This window comes from Lissotriton helveticus, chromosome 5_1 (genome assembly GCF_964261635.1).
Source record: "Lissotriton helveticus chromosome 5_1, aLisHel1.1, whole genome shotgun sequence".
NCBI lineage: Eukaryota > Metazoa > Chordata > Amphibia > Caudata > Salamandridae > Lissotriton > Lissotriton helveticus.
Window position 1 is genome coordinate 154,843,578 of NC_136065.1, and position 18,064 is coordinate 154,861,641.

At 41.7% G+C, this 18,064-nt stretch overlaps 1 protein-coding gene across 2 annotated transcripts in view; it reads right to left on the reverse strand.

Moving 5' to 3' along the window:
- The window catches only part of COL5A1 (collagen type V alpha 1 chain), a 523,191-nt gene that overhangs the window by 134,808 nt on the left and 370,319 nt on the right, over nt 1-18,064 (reverse strand). For both annotated transcript variants that reach the window (XM_078641937.1, XM_078641938.1), the window contains exons 24-27: nt 13,428-13,472; nt 10,924-10,977; nt 9,419-9,463; nt 182-235 (exon numbers count right to left, since the gene is read on the reverse strand). In XM_078641937.1, coding sequence (XP_078498063.1) covers nt 182-235; nt 9,419-9,463; nt 10,924-10,977; nt 13,428-13,472 — 198 coding nt within the window. The remainder of the gene's footprint in view (nt 1-181; nt 236-9,418; nt 9,464-10,923; nt 10,978-13,427; nt 13,473-18,064) is intronic.

Genomic DNA, 18,064 nt, shown 5'->3' on the forward strand with positions numbered 1-18,064 from the left:
AGTGATATGTGTAGACTTTGTGGTACGTTACTTGCCCAGTCGCCATGTTAAGTTGTACAAGTATATTAGTAAGTGAGATAGCCGTCTCATGCCATAAGTTGACTTCGCCATATTTAGTTACGGTGCGAGCAAGCTGTAACTAGGTAGCTGCAGCCGGTTCTGGAGGCAGTGCAATGCTTACCTTGACACCACGAGGTCCCGGATATCCGATGGGGCCCTGAGGACCAGCTGGACCCTGTAAACAAACAGAAGAGGATGAGGCCAGTGAACAATCTGGAACAGGATCTCCCAAAGTACAATCATTTACATCAAAACGAACATCTCCATCTGCGCTTGCACTGGAACGCTTGAGGCATGAATGTGGTCCTGAGTGTGGAACAGCGATATATTCTGTGATTATGATCACATTAGATACATGGGAAGAGGTGCACCTTTATGACAATCAGCTACAGATTTCAGCAGTGTTCAAGAAGTTACATCTTCGGTGTAACACACAAAGAACACCACGGTACAGTGTCTTCAACAGTAACGGTATGGATCCGTAGCAAATTAGGGCTCAATGGCTTATCTGCATGATAATCAGAGAGTAATTTGTTTGAACAGTGAATCCACAGTCACAAGTGAATCTGTAGTCGCGTGAGTGAATCTGGAGTCACATGAGTGAATCCACATTCACATGACTGAAAATGCAGTTACATGAGTGATACGCAGTCACATGAGTGAATCCACAGTCACATGAGTGAATACATAGTCAAATGAGTGACTACATAGTCAAATGAGTGAATATGCAATCACATGAGTGAATCTGCAGTCACATGACAATGCGCAGTCACACAAGTGACTATGCAGTCACAGGAGTGAATACGCAGTCACACAAATGAATCTGCAGTCACATGAGTGAATACGCAGTCACACAAGGGAACAGGTACATGAGTTAATACACGATCACACAAGTCAATCCATAGTCACCTGAGTGAATACGCAATCACATGAGTAATTCTGCAGCAACATGACTGAATCCATAGTAATATGAGTGAATTGACAGTCACATGAGTGAATGTGCAGTCACATGAGTAAATACGCAGTCAGATGATCGAATCCGCAGTCACACGAGTGGATCCACAGTCACAGGAGTAAATCCACAGTCACACATGTGCATATGCAGTCATGCAAGTGAACCCACAGTCACATGTGTGGATATGCTGCTACACGAGTGAATACACAGTTACACAAATGAATCTGCAGTTACATTACTGAATACGCAGTCACACAAGCGAATATGGACATGAGTGACTATATAGTCGCATGAGTGAATCCGCTGTCACATTAGTGAATACACATGCACACAAGTGATTATGGATATGAGTGAATACACAGTCATACAAGTAAATCCGCAGTCACATGAGTGAATCCGCAGTCACATGAGTGAATCCACAGTCACATAAGTGAATCCGCAATCACATGAGTGAATCCGCAATCACATGAGTTAATCCACAGTCACATGAGTGAATGCGCAGTCACATGAGTGGATGCACAGTCACATGAGTGAATACGCAGTCACATGATTGAATACGTAGTCACACGAGTGATTACGCAGTCACACGAGTGAAGGCACAGTCACATGAGTGATTACACAGTCACAAGGTTTAACCACACATCCTGCAGTAGCTGCACCCCGGAAAGCATTGACACATTGTCTCTGGTGTCTGACTCTACGGTGAAGTGTAGTTTGAAATCCAATTCAAAACACACCATTAAACTTCATGCAGGCGCCAGCCCGAGTGGCACTGGGGACACTGACAAGGACGCTAGCTTCACTCTTCTTTCAGTGCACTTTGTCTGTGGCTGCCCATTGGATGGTGTCTTTCAAGGTTTATATGTTTTTTTGCCTGCACTCTTTATACGCCAGGACCCCATTCACTCCAAGCCAAAAGTGAATGCATTCAGTGTTGTTTGTGAGCTGGAGCTGGCCTCACACGTTCTTCCCTTTGAGAATCCCTGGTGACAATCCTACAGGCTCCCTGGATTTAGCCCCCACGCCTCCAGCTGGAGGTCAGCCCCCACTGGTCACCAGGCGTCAGTTCTCTCTTGTACAGGACACTCCCGCCCTGCCATGTTCTTGTGAACCACAATCAAGGCTGACAGGCGGCTAATGAGAGAGTATTGACATCTACAAACCTCATCAGCGAATGGGATGTGGCAGGAATAGAGATGTGCTGTCTTACGGCTGACAGACAGCTGTGGGGGGAGGGAAGAGTGTCCTCTTCACCAATTGTCTGTCTTGATGTGCCTCACATACACAACAGACCCGACACAACACATCGTCCCACTGGCTCTTAATATTGAGGCAGGAATCTAGAGAAGTCAAAGCAAAAGGCTTATAATTGTTTTGTTTTTCTTAGGGATTTGTTTTTTTTAAATCTCTAGGGGAGACTCTTTCAAAATAGCGCAACAGCCGTAGCACATGCCTGTTTTTCCAACCAACGCTTGCCCCTGCACACATTTCTCCCCAGATCCTCCTGCTCTGTCACTTTTGACACTCTCCCCTTTCCAACAGGCCGTCGTTCCCTTGAGCCCGTCAACAGGTGAAATGGAAATTAACTCATCTTATGATAACGTGTGTGCAGCTGTTCGCCAAGGCAAACTTCACAGTTTAGGGCTTATTTATGAGCCCTTGCGTCACTTTTGCGCCGCCGGTGCGTCATTTTTTGTGACACACTCCAGCAATGCGTCATTTTTGCGCCTACAGATACATCAGAAAATGGGCATATCTGTAACTCCTTGCGACATGATGCGCCATAATGTAAATATGATGCATCCAGCATGTTGCAAGGAGGACGCAATAAAAAGTGACGCATCGCTGTTTCCACGCAGCGATGCGTCACTTTTCATAAATGAGGCCCTTTGTTTTTATTGTTTGTCGGTGTGTAGTTAGTAACATGACTGCCCTCACAGCGCTTTGTCATGTATTGTATTGTAACATTGGTATATCGATGGGCATTGTACGCAAAAAAAGAATGGTGGTCTTCACAGTCACATATGGGCTTGAGAGACATTTCTGGGGGATACGGTTTTCTGTTCTTAAATTAACACATTTCTCACTGTCTCTTGAAAGTCAATCACAATTCTTTGCTTTTCAAAAAATACCTTTTTTCTGCGTGAAATCGGGCAAGAGTGTCTTTCCAGGCTGCACCTGAGTTAAATTTATGTTTGTTATTTTGTCAGCACATAGAAGCTGTCTTTGTTAAAACGAAGCGCTACGCTTCTAGAGGAACTGTGATGACCACTGGTGTAAGCACCCAGAGTACGAGCTCTTTGTAATACGAGTTAGAAAGTGTCTATCGATCTGCACATTAATTGGAGCGTGACAAAATAATACCCAGCATCGTGTTTTATTAATTCTTTACTTACTTTTAAAAATCGTGCAAAACAGTTCGAATCCTGTAAAAGCAAAACTTTGGAGAAAACTTCCAAGGTTTTTATTTAGATGTGATTTAAGTTTACCTTATTGTTATATGTTATATATTCAATATAGTTAGATTGTGCCAAAATAAAAGCAAATTGTTCGCGATAGTGGCTTTATATGTGTTTAGTAGTTTGAGATCGTTTTCATAAGAGTGGTCTAAAACGGGAAAGGTTCGCAAAAGTTAATTTTCACATTTCACGGAGAAATGATTAATTGGTTATTCTGGCTGACAGCTCGAAAGGGCGGATGCAACGGGAATGTTACAGTCTTCGATTTTAGGGCGTGGCCGGCACAATATTTGAGTGAAATGTTAGATGCCTTTATCCGATTTATTCCTCCTCTCCTGTCGTTTCCAGGGGCATTTTTCTGCAGCAAAGACTGCTGCCATTATAATTCCTGAATCAAAGTGCAGCACTGCCATCATGTGGCCAAAGGGTGGTAGTTGGAAGAGTCAGGATGATTTGTTTTCCCCCAGAGCACAGAGTTTTTGCATTTGAAGCATTTTCAAAAACCCTCTGACGTTCACCTGAAAACATTCTGAGGGTCAATCTGAGGCTTCATTCTTTTTCTTCTGATCTGCCTTGTGATTTGAGGTCTTCACGCCACTTGAGGTTGCGAGATAGCCTAGTGGATTGAGAAATCCACCTTTGACTTTTTGATGAATGGTTTAATCGAGGCACCGCTAGTCCGCCTTTATTATGTTTAGTCTGATAATAAGCAGCGCTACTGTACAGGGGAATACCACTAGGTCTGGGTCAGATTTTAATTACGCCGATGTAATTTTAGGAATTGTGCATTAGACTTCTTGCCCAAAATTGCACCATTACACCACATTGCGTACTTATGCCGCAATTCACTGCAAAATTAGGGGTATATATTTTCAAAATTTGGCTCTGGGTTAGCATTACAAAAGTGACGCTAACCAGCACAAAATGTTTTTTCTATTTAACTTTCCAGTGCAAAACTTGTTTTGCTCAGGAAAGTTCCCTATAACTAACGCACAGCAGCATAAAGCATTGCTTTGTGTTACTTAGCGTCAAGGGGGCGTTACATGGGTGGTAAACGGGCGTTCCCATGCAACCACTCATGCTTTTTGATGCAAAATCCTTTCTGCAAACAATTGTAGACAGGGTTTAGCAACAAAGGGTAACGCCATCTGAAAGGCGGCATTAAGAGGAGAAATGTTCTAGTTTCTCCTTTCTTTTCCTAATTTGCATTCATGATACACTGTGCGGCACACATTCAAAGTGGGAAAAGTGTTTGAACTTGTCTAGGAATGGTATTTTGTACAGGAATGGTAAAAACCTATGGTAGACTCAGGCACGCACCTTAGCACTACGGCGCTGTGGTGTGTGCCTGGTGCACGGCAGCTGAAATCAGTGCTGGCACTAGGGAGAGGGGAAGAGAGAGCTATATCTCTGAGGATATGGCGCTCTCCTGCTCCCTCCCTGACACACAATGAAGCACAGCATTTTTGCCTGCGTTACATAACTTAAAAATCTGCCCCATAGAGCGTGGGAACAATGAGGTCGCGAGTGGCTGTTGCTCAGCTTTTGTTTTAGCGCAAGGTGCCTCCTTGCATGAAAAATTGACACGATGATGCATTTCCCACTGAAAATCTTGCACCAAATGCTGGGTTTGCATTGTGCATAATTTTGCATATTTTACCCAAATGTTTGCGTAATTATATGAAAGCAAATTGCGTTCATTTTGCCCACCCTCAAATATGACCCCCTTTTATTTAATATACCAATAGACATTTCATATGTTACTAAAATGACTGTGTGTGTTTTGTGTGTGTGTGTGTACCTTATATAAATTGTTACAATTACTTTTATTATTACCAGCATTACAACTGTGATTTCTGTGATTATTAGTTTTATTAATGTTACTATTATCATTGTTATTAAAGGTAACTGCCTTTAACATTTTCTCAGAATGGCAATAGGAATGAAATAGTTTATGTGGGCCTGTTGAGTAAAAATCCGGTTCAGTATAGGTGCCTGCTTGTTTGTTTGTTCATTTATTTACGTATTTATATATTTATTTTAGGCTCTTGTATTAGGTAATGCATAATTTTGTGCCTGCTTTGGTGATCTTATTATGCGAAATAGAACAAGCTGCGGTGATGTATGGAGGGGTGCTGATGCACTGGGCTGTCTTGGACTCTTGAGGGGTCACTGTTATGGATGGGGTGCTGAAGGCACAGTGGGAATAGGTGAGATGAGTCTGTAGGAGTAAAAAGTTGAGTAGTCCTGTTTCGTCAAGGTAGCAGCCAAAACATTCTTTATGTAAACCATTTTAGACACCTCCTGCACAGGAGGTGACTCGGTCAGCAGGGCTGAGCTGGTCATTCGGCACGCTGGCATTACCGTACAAGGCTGCAAGCTATCACACAGGTCTTCGAGCAGGATGAGCTGCCTTGACCTAGCCATATAGCCCCCACGGCCAGTCCTAGTCACAACCTTCTGAAGTCTGGGGCTGGTAAGAACATTTTTGCCAGGAATAACTCTGATTTCCTGCGCTGGGAACAAAATGTTTCCGAGAGATTTTCTTAGAGAACTTATTGGTTTTCCTCCTCGGTTCTTAATAACGTACCTCTTCTGGCATATTAAGTGGCTTATTTATGAGACCCTTGCATCACTTTTGTATCACATAAAGTGGTACATGCATGACCAAGGGCTCGGATTACGATTTATGAAGTCACGCAAAGCCAACCTGCGTGGCCTTGAGAGGCCCTATAAAACTTGTGTAAGGCTATGCAGCACAACTCTGTGTTGTCTTACTCTGCACCCATGAGGCATTCCATGGGCATTGCGGTGGGGTTTCCCATGCAACACCCATGCATTTAGATGCTGCCCCAGATTTACAAAATCATGCAAACCTGGGAAAGCACCAAATCCATAGGCGTAACGAGGGGAAATATGTTTATTTCTCCTCCTTCTATGTGTGCTGCACTCTGCAGTACTTGAAGAAAGAGGAAAACACCTCCTTAAGGATTGTTTGTGTGCAGGAAGGTGCCACTTCCTGCACAAAACCAATCCTGCATGCAACGGAGGCACCCTTGCATCATGGAACAAGCGTGCCTACGTGGAGGGGAAAAGGGCAGGACTGCACCGTATTAGATAAATACGGTGCATTCCTGCCCTTTTGCTTTGACGTAGGGCAGCACAACAAGATGTCTCGATCCGCTGCTAAGCGCCTAGAGGAGTGCTTCTAGGGTACACAGATTGTTCTATTTCAACAGGAAACTTTGTTTGTAGTCCTGGACTTTTATTTGATTTAGTCTTCACTTACTTTGGTTGCAACAATTAGACTAATACTTCTTTAAACAATGATTTGTAAATGCACATCCAGGGCTTAGACCTGGGTATTCAGGAAATTTCAGGGATCCGGCAATACACTCAGATGAGTGACAATTTATCCTGCTTAGCACATACTGGTCAACAGGCCTCATATCAGGACGGTGACAGCTTCAGCCAGCTACAAGTTGTTGTAAGGATAAGATCACAATCATGATGCGTGGTCCATCTGTGTTTTTGTTTTTAGGTACAACTAGTAGCTGCTAAGGATACAGGTCTTTTCAAGAATATACACCGTCGTCTTTTTGGTATAAAGTTAGATTTAGCAGTGGCCCTGAAAAATGTAGGAACTGGGTCAAACAGTTAGTCCCTGTTTACAGCCAACACCACAGAAAATAGTGGGACGTGTAAGTAGGGACATATAGTGGGAAAATAGAAACTATATTACCCAATGTGCCTAGTAATATAAGATGAAAAACTGGGACAGGCTATTATGTGAGACTGTTTGATTCCATAGTATTTTTATTTTTTACTGAGTGTTCTCAATATGCACAGCACAACAAAGAAGCAAGATGCATTCTCAGTTTGCTTTACAACTCATAATACACCGTGAAAAAATATTTCCATTTAACTCAAAGTCATTTATCAAAACTACTGGTATTATAAGAGCGCCATCTTGTTGAGCAGTTTATCTAATGCTAGTTATTTATTTAATTTACATATGCTAAATGGCGAACCAGGGTTTACAGACAAATAATCATGAACTTTCTGGTACTTAATATTACAAGAGCTTGACGAAAAGCCTGTAAATAGATAGGCCTGGTCGGTGAACTCAACTCTGTTGATGACGTTTTGCAGAGCTTTTCACATTTTGCAGAGCATGCAGAGTTGCAAAAAACACGGAATGGAGGTTTTTAATCACCGGCACTCACCAATGTCAACTTGGCGAGTGAGGAAAATCTACCGCCCGTGACATTTCTCAACGCGGGTGGTCAGATTTCTCAACGTTGGCTGTCGTGACCGCTCGCGTTGGAAACCCTCCGTTCTCATTGAGAAAGCTGCTGCTAGGGTAGAAAATATACTCTAGCTGCAGAAAATAAGCAACACCCTCTTGCGCTGAGAATGGTGTTGGGACTTGGAGGAGAGAGAAGCTTACAAATCAACTTTTGGAAATATTCCTGAGTGTTCCTTCAAGAGATGAAATTGTATGCGATTTTATAGTAAAAATAATTTTATGAAATGCCATTACTAAGAAACCATTTCATCTAAACTGTTTAATGGAAATTTTCAGAATGAATGACATTTACCTTTTCATAGAAGCTAATTGATAGTACACATTTTTTGGTTGAAATTGGCTTTTGAATGCTTATTTTTTAAGTGTTAATGCATCTTTCGAGGTCTAACTTTCAGTAACAGTTTTATCGGAGTTATGTACTGCAGTGCTTTATTTCCTGAAACATTATTTCATATTTATATATTTTACATTGTCAAACAATGACTTCTGATATTTTTTATTCGCTGACCCATCACCGCCCATAAATACTATCCACCGCTGACCCTTCACAACTCTTAAATATCAATAATCCCTGCCCCCAAAGACCCTCAATACACAAAAACTACACTCCTTCCTGAAGCCTAAACGCCCTTTCTGCCTCAAAAATCCACCCTTCTTGAACCATACAATCATTCACTCCCCTTAACTCCATCAATTACTGAACCTTAAAAACCCCTTTCTATGCCTAAACCCCACCCATCCCATACCCCTTAAAACACCTCACCACACCCAAGTTCCAACCATTCATGAACCCTAAAAACCCTCACTGCCCTTAAACACCAGTCAACCATGGCCCATAAAAACTCCTCAGTACCCTAAACTACTCATCCCTGAACCCTATCAATCCCTTTTTACATCTAAATTGCACCCATCCCTCAATTCTTAAAACCCCTTACCACCCTAAACTCCACCTCATCCTGAACTCTAAAAGCTCTTTGCCACCCCAGTTGATACCCATTATTGAACCTTAACAACCCTCACCAGCTCTAAACTTCGTTCATCAATGAACCCTAAAAACTCTCACCACACTTACACTGCACCCATCCCCAAAACCTAAAAACACCTCATACACCTAAAATCACTTATCCGTGGACCCTAAAAACCACTCACCACCCCTACTCTCCACCCATTTCTGAGCCCTAAACCCCACTTTCTGTGCCCAAACGGCAATTATTTCTGACCCCTAAAAACCTATCATCACCCTGTACCTTACCCATTCCTGAACTCAAAACCCCCACACAAGTTTAATGTAATTTGGATTTTTCCCTAAAATTATCTTCCCTCTAAAATGTTTCCATTTATTTATTTTGTATTTCCTTAAAATTGTCTTTCCTTAACCCGTTTGCTGCTTTGAATGTTCCGCGCCAGTTCGGAACGTTCTATTAAGCGAGCTGGGCCGTGTCGGCCACGGACGTGTTCAGCACTACCGAGGTAGTGCTTGTGACGGCTATTGGCCGACAGAAGCAGCAAAGGGGTTAAAATTAGTTTTCCATGATTTGGTTTCCTCCAGTGTGTTTTCTCAGTTTCTGTTTCCCATTAATTCACACACATTACTCAATAAGTGCACAATGTTAAAATACAAATTTTCAGACATACCTGACCACCTTTCTCTCCAGAGGGACCTTCTTTTCCAGGATGTCCCTGCAGGTACACAGAGGTAAGATATTTAGTACACCATGATGTAACAAAAATACCCTGTGTTAATTTATCTTGAAGCAATGATGAGATCCAAGATGTCTCATGAAGCATTTAGTACTGTATCAAGGTATCCCCATTTTATAATCAATCTCTATAGTGCCAGTTTTACAAAATATGTTTCATTTGATTTATTGTCATGAAACAGCACTCTCATGAGTCAAGCGAGTACCTCATCGAGTCCATATCTTTTCATTGCATTCTTGCAGGTATAGCCCTGATGTTGAATGGCATATTATAGAACTACAAGTTGCAGAATGCAAAGGAAAGAAAAACTCATTTGGAAGAGTAAACCAGCGCTGCTGAATGGAGTCAATTTGAAAAAAGGCAGAAAAAATTAATAACAGATTAATATAAAAATCAACACATTGTTAAAGTGAATAATGTTTTTGGGAAGATCATTTTGTAGAATAAAATTCACAATTTTCTTTCACTAGCACCTTTTTAGATGAGCGATTTTTACAAAAGATTTTTTTTTTTTTTGCTTTTTAACTTTAGTCCATACCAGTGAATACAGGAAAAGGCTGGAATTCCCGAGATCAAAAATCGAATTAACGATTAGTCTGTCTACTATGAACTGTTCAACAAAACCTGCTATGCTTTGAACAACAGTACTTGTAGGGTTGTTATCCTATTAGAGATTACACACAACCAAAACAAATACTTTACAAATTGAACAGAGTGTTAGATGAAATCCTCCCAAATTAAACTGCACAGCTCTGATTCGCTGCCAAAAATCAACAAGTACGAAAAATTTCAATAAATAGGGAAATTGTTTTTCTTTAAAAAAAATAAATGACAGAAGAAAAAAATCTAATTTTGTTTTTAGGAGAAGTAAATTACAAATGTACTATTTACAAAAAACAATTATGTGAATAAGCGAATTATCCCTAGGGTATTTTACATAATTGGATGAAAGAAACAACTCAAAAATACTTTTATGGTTTCAGTAGAAAATGTGAATGAGGTGGCAGACATGTATCTGACATATAATTTGGCAATATCTTCAACATGGTAAATTATGAGTTTTGCCAAATTATGGGAAGAGAATGATACTATTATTCAGCCCTTTCTATGAGGAGCCTAAGAACTTTGCAATGAAGGAACGCAGGTTACTAATATGTAGGATACCTAATATTGTATTTAAAGATGTTATCTTAGCCTATTTGATACTTTACCCCTTCTTTGTCCTGAGGAGCCACAGAGTTACTACTTTTCAAATGCCTACAGTGGTAATTATTCCTTCTAATACCAAAAGTCTTTTTTTTTTATCCCTAGCAGTATATGTTGCACAGGGTTGAGTCCTCTAATCACTCAACCCAGTTGCATAACTTCTATAAATTAAGACATTCTCCCTCCTTCACCGAAGATTTCTACCATCCTCCCAGTAAACCGAAAACACTTACCGGAGGTCCATCTGCTCCTGGCATACCTGGTAGACCCGGTTTACCCAAGGGACCCTAAGAGAAACATAAAAGACATAATTAAACAATCGGATAATAGCATTGCTCTATTAAGTAAAATATTAGAATGTTTTCATATGATAAATGGACTTGCAAATTAAAGTGCATGTCTGGTTTCCTTTTGTGCAATACTGTAATGGCCGAAAATGTAAACAAAACAAAGACTGACTACATCAGTTCCCCAACAACTGACATATATGACTCTAAAATGCTATATAAGGTACGTTCATTTGCACATGGAGCTCTATTCTATCAAATTCAATACCAATAAAAGTGTGACCTTTGTCATTTTTTCATACATTTGTAAACATCTTTTTTTCACCTGACAAAGGTGAGTGAATCCATTTTTTTATCACTACTTTGTAAAGGGACAAAATGGCAGAACATGATTTTGACCTTTATAGTGCCGTGTGTTATGGTTTTCAGTAGATGTCTCATCCTCTACCTCACCTCTTAATTTTCCATTTCCAGCCCACATCCAATATTCCATTCCATTCCACACCGAACCACACTATACAAACCTACAACCAACTAATCTGTCACAGTCAAGCCTATCCTTTTACTTCCAACCTACACTCAACATTACCCTTGCATCCTGCAACCAATGATTTCCTCCCAACCCATATAAAGGAATCCCTTCAAACACAATGTTTCTTTTTTATAACATCACACCTAGCTTTCTTCTCTTGGCCCATCTAAAATCCATCTCTTTATTCCCAACCAAATCTGAAAATTCCTTCCCATCTAATACCCAATAATGTACTATGATCCCATCTCACATCAAACCCTGCCACTACCTTACAAATATTCCTTCCACTCTCTATGCTTACCATCTATGGCCATATAATTTCCAACTCTGCATCACCCCCACTTTCTTGTCTCATTCAAACCCAACATTCATTTCTTAACCCACATTCAGCCTTCAAAACCCACCTTTAATTATAATATAGCCTCCCAATCTAAACCTAACCTACCTAATATCCCTCACCTACTAAACCTCAGCCTGGCCCACCTAACTCACACTCAAACATATCCTCTGAGTCCCACACAATATTGACAATGAAGCCACCTCCAACCATTTTCACAACAGTCTTCAAGGTATCCACTCCAACCTCAAACCAAGTATTCACTTTCGCCCCACACCAAAACATCTCGTCCAAATTCACACTTAACCTGCACTGTTCAACCTTCATCCAGGATTCATGTTCAACGACACATCTTGTTTTAGCTCTCGTTTTTCACCAATCCATACTCTTCTAGCCGTCTACCAACTTTCACTGCTGCCAACCCTATATTCCCAAACCCACAATCAAAATTTCTTCTAAAATCACAAACAACCTTTGACCTTCAACAAACACACAAAATCCCCCTTTGTTCCCTAAACTGAATAATTTATTCCCCATCATCCAATCATCACCTTTTCCAAAACCTGCCTCAAATGACCTTTTCACATCACAGGCCATCTTTCTCTCATCCAGCCATTTGCCCACATCTCACATCAAAGCACCACCTCCCGTATCAACACCAAGCCATACCCTCCTAAACCATAAACACTCACTTATCTCACGTCACACCAAGCCACCACCTCCCAAACCAAACTTGACATTTCAATCTAACCTTTTACATAATTACCCTCTGTTAACCAACCTCGATGCTTCCAATGTAATCCAATGCTTAATTTCTCCCAGTCACTCAAAACAGGCCACCCACCCATATAGTCCTACCATGCACTCAGGAATTTAACTCCTCAGACATTAAAAGAATAGTCTCAAATCCCCACCAGACCCTCTGATTACAACTCACATATATTTCCTTCGCATCACACCCAATACGTCTCCTTCAAATCTATACCTTGCCCTTCCACCCTGACTCCGATTTATCACCTGCTAGTATACACCAAATAAACCCCTACAGTTCTCCACCTTCTTTTCCCCTCAGCAACTTCACTCAGCACCCTTTTCACAGAATGCCTACCACCGCATCCCAGCTCACCATGCACAACTATGCCATCACAACCCATCCGACCTTTTTCCTGAGCCTCCGTTCTCTAGACCTCAGACGCAGCCTTCTTATTCTATTTGAAATACACTTTTCCCCTCAGTCCTTTACCTTCAAAGATAGCCAAAATGTCTGCACTAAACCAAAGCATCAAACAAGCCTTTGGATGCCAGTAAATGGATAACCTATGAGTCAGAGGGCCTGCCTACTTTTAGCCATTTCTGGCTGTAGATCAAACTGTGCTGCTCCCCTCTTCTGAAATTCTATCTTTCACTGTACAACGTCAGCTGCGATGCAAGCAGATGTTAACAGATGTTACATATGTTAATAGAAAACCTGGGAAGCAAACTGTATGTTTACAGAACACATCCTTCATCATTCCCTCTGCCTGCTGAACACTTTTCTCCTCCACACGATTATATTCTTGCAGATGTACTGAGTTAACTTACTTTGTCTCCAGGTGGACCAATAGCACCCTGGGGCCCTGGGAGACCCTGTGGAAAAAGAAAAAGAGACATATGTTCAGAACACAGTTGTTGTCTTTAATATATAGCTGGCCGATCACTGATAATTCTGGGATTCCAATATTTCGGATTTAAAAGTAGACGGCTTAGGGACGTCTGGGACATTAAGAATACACATAAGGGCATGAATGTGGCAGGAAGTCTCAGTATGAAATGACCTATGGGAAGTCCACGTTATTAACTTAATTAGAGAGATTTTCATGAAAATAGTGAAATAAGGCAGCTCTCTGGCTGTTTGCCTCCAGTTTCTTTATAGGTTGTGGCACAGGTAAGGAGGTCACTCATGCATACAAGGCCCTCCACAACATCGGACCAGCATACCTAAACAACCGCCTCTCCTTCCAAGCACCCAAGAAACACCTCCAATCAGCTGACTGCTCTCTAGTCACCATCCAATGCATCTACAAGACCAGAACAGCCAAGGACTGGAACAACCTTCCCTTCCACCTCCAGCAAGTCCCTACACTGCTCCAGTTTAGGAAGGACCTCAAGACCGGGCTCTTTGGAAGACCCCAGCACTCAATGGAGCTGCATCCCCCCACGCCCCTAGAGCCTTGAGACCCTGGTGAGTAGCTGTGCTTTACAATCTTGATTGATTGATTGAGATGATAAGACATCTACTATCCTGCCTCTCATAATCACAATGCATGCTTTACGTGGGCATCCTAGTCTCTCAGTTTGGCACATCAAATTTATGAGGGCTGTCAGTGTAAGACACTGGCATTGCGGGACTGTTCCAAGCTGTTGGAGAATACTGTGAAAACAAGACTCTGGGCTTAGCTCCAGGTGTTAGGGAATAGAGGGCCAGGTGTACTAAGCTTTTTGGTGGATGCAAACCAGATGAGTCAATATATTTGTCTGTTTCTGACTGCTAAAATGTCTATTATAATATGCAAGACCCATTTTATAAGACGTAATGTTTTACCAGCTCCTAAAATGGGTTTGAAAATGCATTATGGATCACAATTTGGAAAGGGCTTGTTGTGAGCGTCCCTTCCAAATTGCGATTCCTATCTACAGTTCTAGCAGTTGCAAATCATCAAAAAGTTACTGACCTCCCATCCCCCCAGTTGGGGTGGTAACTGATTCGCAAAAGGGAAGGGGTCCCCTTCGGACACCTTCCCCTTTATGAATTGGGGTAAATAATTCAGAAGGAGTAGGCAGTGACCCAGGTGACCATTTCCAACTCTCACTGAGACTTTTAAACAAATAAACCCTTTCAAAAAATGAAAAATAGCCTTGCTTCCTTTAACCGCATGCGTGCGGCCGTTTTTCCCGCTGTATGCGAAATTTTTCAAATTACCGCGATTCATGACGAGCTCAGCTCGTCATCAGCACACGGCAGGTAACGCTGATGACGAGCTGAGCTTGTCATCAGCATGGAAGGGGTTAAGTAAATTGGCCTGCTTAGGACAACTTACATCATTTTGATCACATTTGGGGCCCTTTTTTAGGTTTGTGACAATCCCATCTCTTGGCATCCATTTATTAATGATAGGTTTATATCTATTTAAAGTTATATTTTTATCAAATATCATTTATACATTGTCGAGACAACTGATTATTTATGTTTGTACATGCTTTACTTGTAGAATGTTTCTTCTGTTCTTCTTCTGTCATTGTTCTCCTTATATTTTTATCTATCATCAGTGCTTTATGTTCCTGCGATGGTATTTGACTGCTGATCACTATTTGTCTTATTAAGTTGAGCCTAGGCAGCGCGCATGTTCTGTCTGCAAGACCTGTTGTTATCTCCTCTATCGGCTTTTGGCATGCCCATGAATTCCCATTTGTTCGCTGTTGTGCCATTTAGAAATACAGGGCTTTTATTGGTGCATTGGGTCTGATTCTCCTGCCTTTTTGTGTTTGAGTCACTCATTGTTTGCTTGCGTTGCCCATCGCAATACGTCCGCAGTTCCACCTGCTCATCCTGACCAGCCTTTTTATTTTGTAGGCTATCAACATTGTTTTAGGCTTTCAGGCTGTTTCACGGAGCAATGCTCTGTTTGGCAACTGCAAAGTGGCAATTTCTGTCCAGTAGCTGTTCAGCTATGCCAATAGCTCTAACTCAAAAACATGTGAGACCAATTGCATTTATAATGCTTGTTTTTAAAAATGTAATAAAGAATTGAGATACATTTTTGTTCCCTTATTTAAAAGATGTAACAGGCATAGGCGTCTCCTGACCTTTACAGGCCACCATCCCTGAGTCTGTGACTGATCAGAGTGAGTCACAATTTGCGACCACTCTAATGAATATTAATTATGTAGATCATACTGTGACCCATTAGTCACATAACTCAGTTCACAAATTAAGTTTCTGGTCACAAAAAGTAGAGTTGTAAATTGTGACTGCTTTTAATACCAGAAAAGGTAGTACATGCAGTCCACAGTGAATGCAATGTGCATATGTCTAAGCATAGGGTTTGGTCTAACTACAAAGGGGGGACAGCAAATTAATTGTACATTATGCATCCTGGATGGAGGGTTTGGCTCTAAATCTCAATGAGTGGAATGGATGCAATGTACCATGCATTTTGATGTTCAGGGTTCCCTTTGCTAATGAATATAGTGAATTCAATGTATAGATGCTCCCTTGAATTAGTATCAGGTTCTCTCTGCTAATGGGTATAGTGAATGCAATGTATAGATACTCCATGGAATTAGCTTCAGGTTCTACCTCCAAATGAGTGTAGTCAATGCAATGTATAGCTACATCCAGAGATGAGGAATTGAATTTAAGGGCCTGCAGGGCTTTAAGTGCGATGAAAAAACTAGGGGGTCTCTCAAAGGGGCGTGGCCAGTGTAATTAAGGGAGTGGCTTAAAATTATGACACAAAAAACACGTAAGCTAAAAATCTGTGCTTAACATAGTGTGCCGTCCCAACTTGTATTTTGCTGTTTCTATCATTGCACCCAGATATATGATACAACAAGTAACATCATACCTACAACAAGTCAGGACTATTGGCTTCGTCAATGGTTGTTAGTTGCATAAGATAAATAAGCAGCAACTGTGGCTTTTATACAATATTGAAAAAGGATTTCCCTTCCCCCTACAACTCTCACCTGGCATGACACCATGCCGTAACTTCTCCACTAGTGAGCAGTGTGAGCATGCACATATTGATGTGCTTGTTGTCACTAGAGTCCAGAAAAAATGGACCACCTGTGCCAGGGCACAAAACAAAGCCTAAGAGGGACACGTTTCGAGTCCCCCTTTAAAAAACTGCTGGTGCTCACACCCGGTGAGACCCGGCCCACTTAAAGCCCTGAGTGCCTGTGAACACAGTCACTGATCTCCATCACAATTATGGACCAAAGGTTTGGCTGTACCTGTTCATATGTATAGTAAAAGCACTATATTAGCATCCTGAATTTAACCGCTGCCCTCTGGGAGTATTGTGGCATGGGTACATGGGCGCCCTGGGCTCAGAAATCCCTGAGTACTGAAAAGCTAGCTACACGTTTTTTTCTGGGCTCAGTATGTAACAATTCATTTCGAAACAATGTACAGAGATGGTAGTTTTCATTGGTCAGAAGTAAAGTTAAGGCAGAGTCTCTCCAGTGAACTTGGCTAGGGATTCATCTGCTGACCAAGAAGAGCACTCTTGAGGAAAAGACTGCCACTGGTAATGGTAACTGGTTAGGCAGTCCTTTGAAGACCTTAGGGTGAAGGTCATACCTGTGCATCACAGGAGCACAGATGTGGCAGTGTACTGACTCTGGAAAATCGGATCGGGGTCACCCCTGATGGGCATAGCGCGGGCGGTGGACATTCGATCAATAGGTCAGGCTTATCGTTTTGCTCTTCATGGGCATAGTGCTTGTAGAGTAAACAGGGGCCTCGCGTTTGGCTCCTGTTCCTCAGAAAGAAACTGAAATGGTTCCTAAACTGTGTCCTTACTTGAACTCAATAGGCAACATGTAAAATGCAGGAATCTTTTGATGTGTGTAGGGTTTAGATCAGAAAAAATCAGGAATTTGAAGACTGTGGGTTGCATCACATCTGCATCAGAATGTTGTTTCTTATATAAAGTGCCCATTGACTCCAAGAAAACCATGAAACATGCCATAAATAACTCTATAAAAGATAAAAATCTGCCATGTCTGACACGTACTGTAGTTTCCTGTCCCTGCACCAACAGTGATGCCCATGTGTCTGTGTGGCAGGCACAGCAGTGCCAACAGAAATGTTCCTGTGTCTGAACAATGTTTGTTTCACAGTGTTCAACAATGGGCAGCTTTTAGTGATATCATTGGCCTCATGTACTGAAAACATACTCACAGCTTGGAAAGATATGGGTTCTCCCATTCCAGAGACAAGCCTTGTGGAGTTTGGATGCTGCCCAGCGCACCCAGCAGAGACTGGCCTTCTTCAGGCAGACAGGTTGGTAGTTTTAAAGAATGCTCTACGAATCTGTTCCTTGTCATAGCACATGAGCAGCTGTTCCCTTTCAATAGATTTCCTGGGCACTCACCCAGTGCCTTGTACATTGTTCAGCACATTATCTTGGATGGTGCTGAACAGAAGTGTAATCAGAAAGGGAAGGTTGCCCATC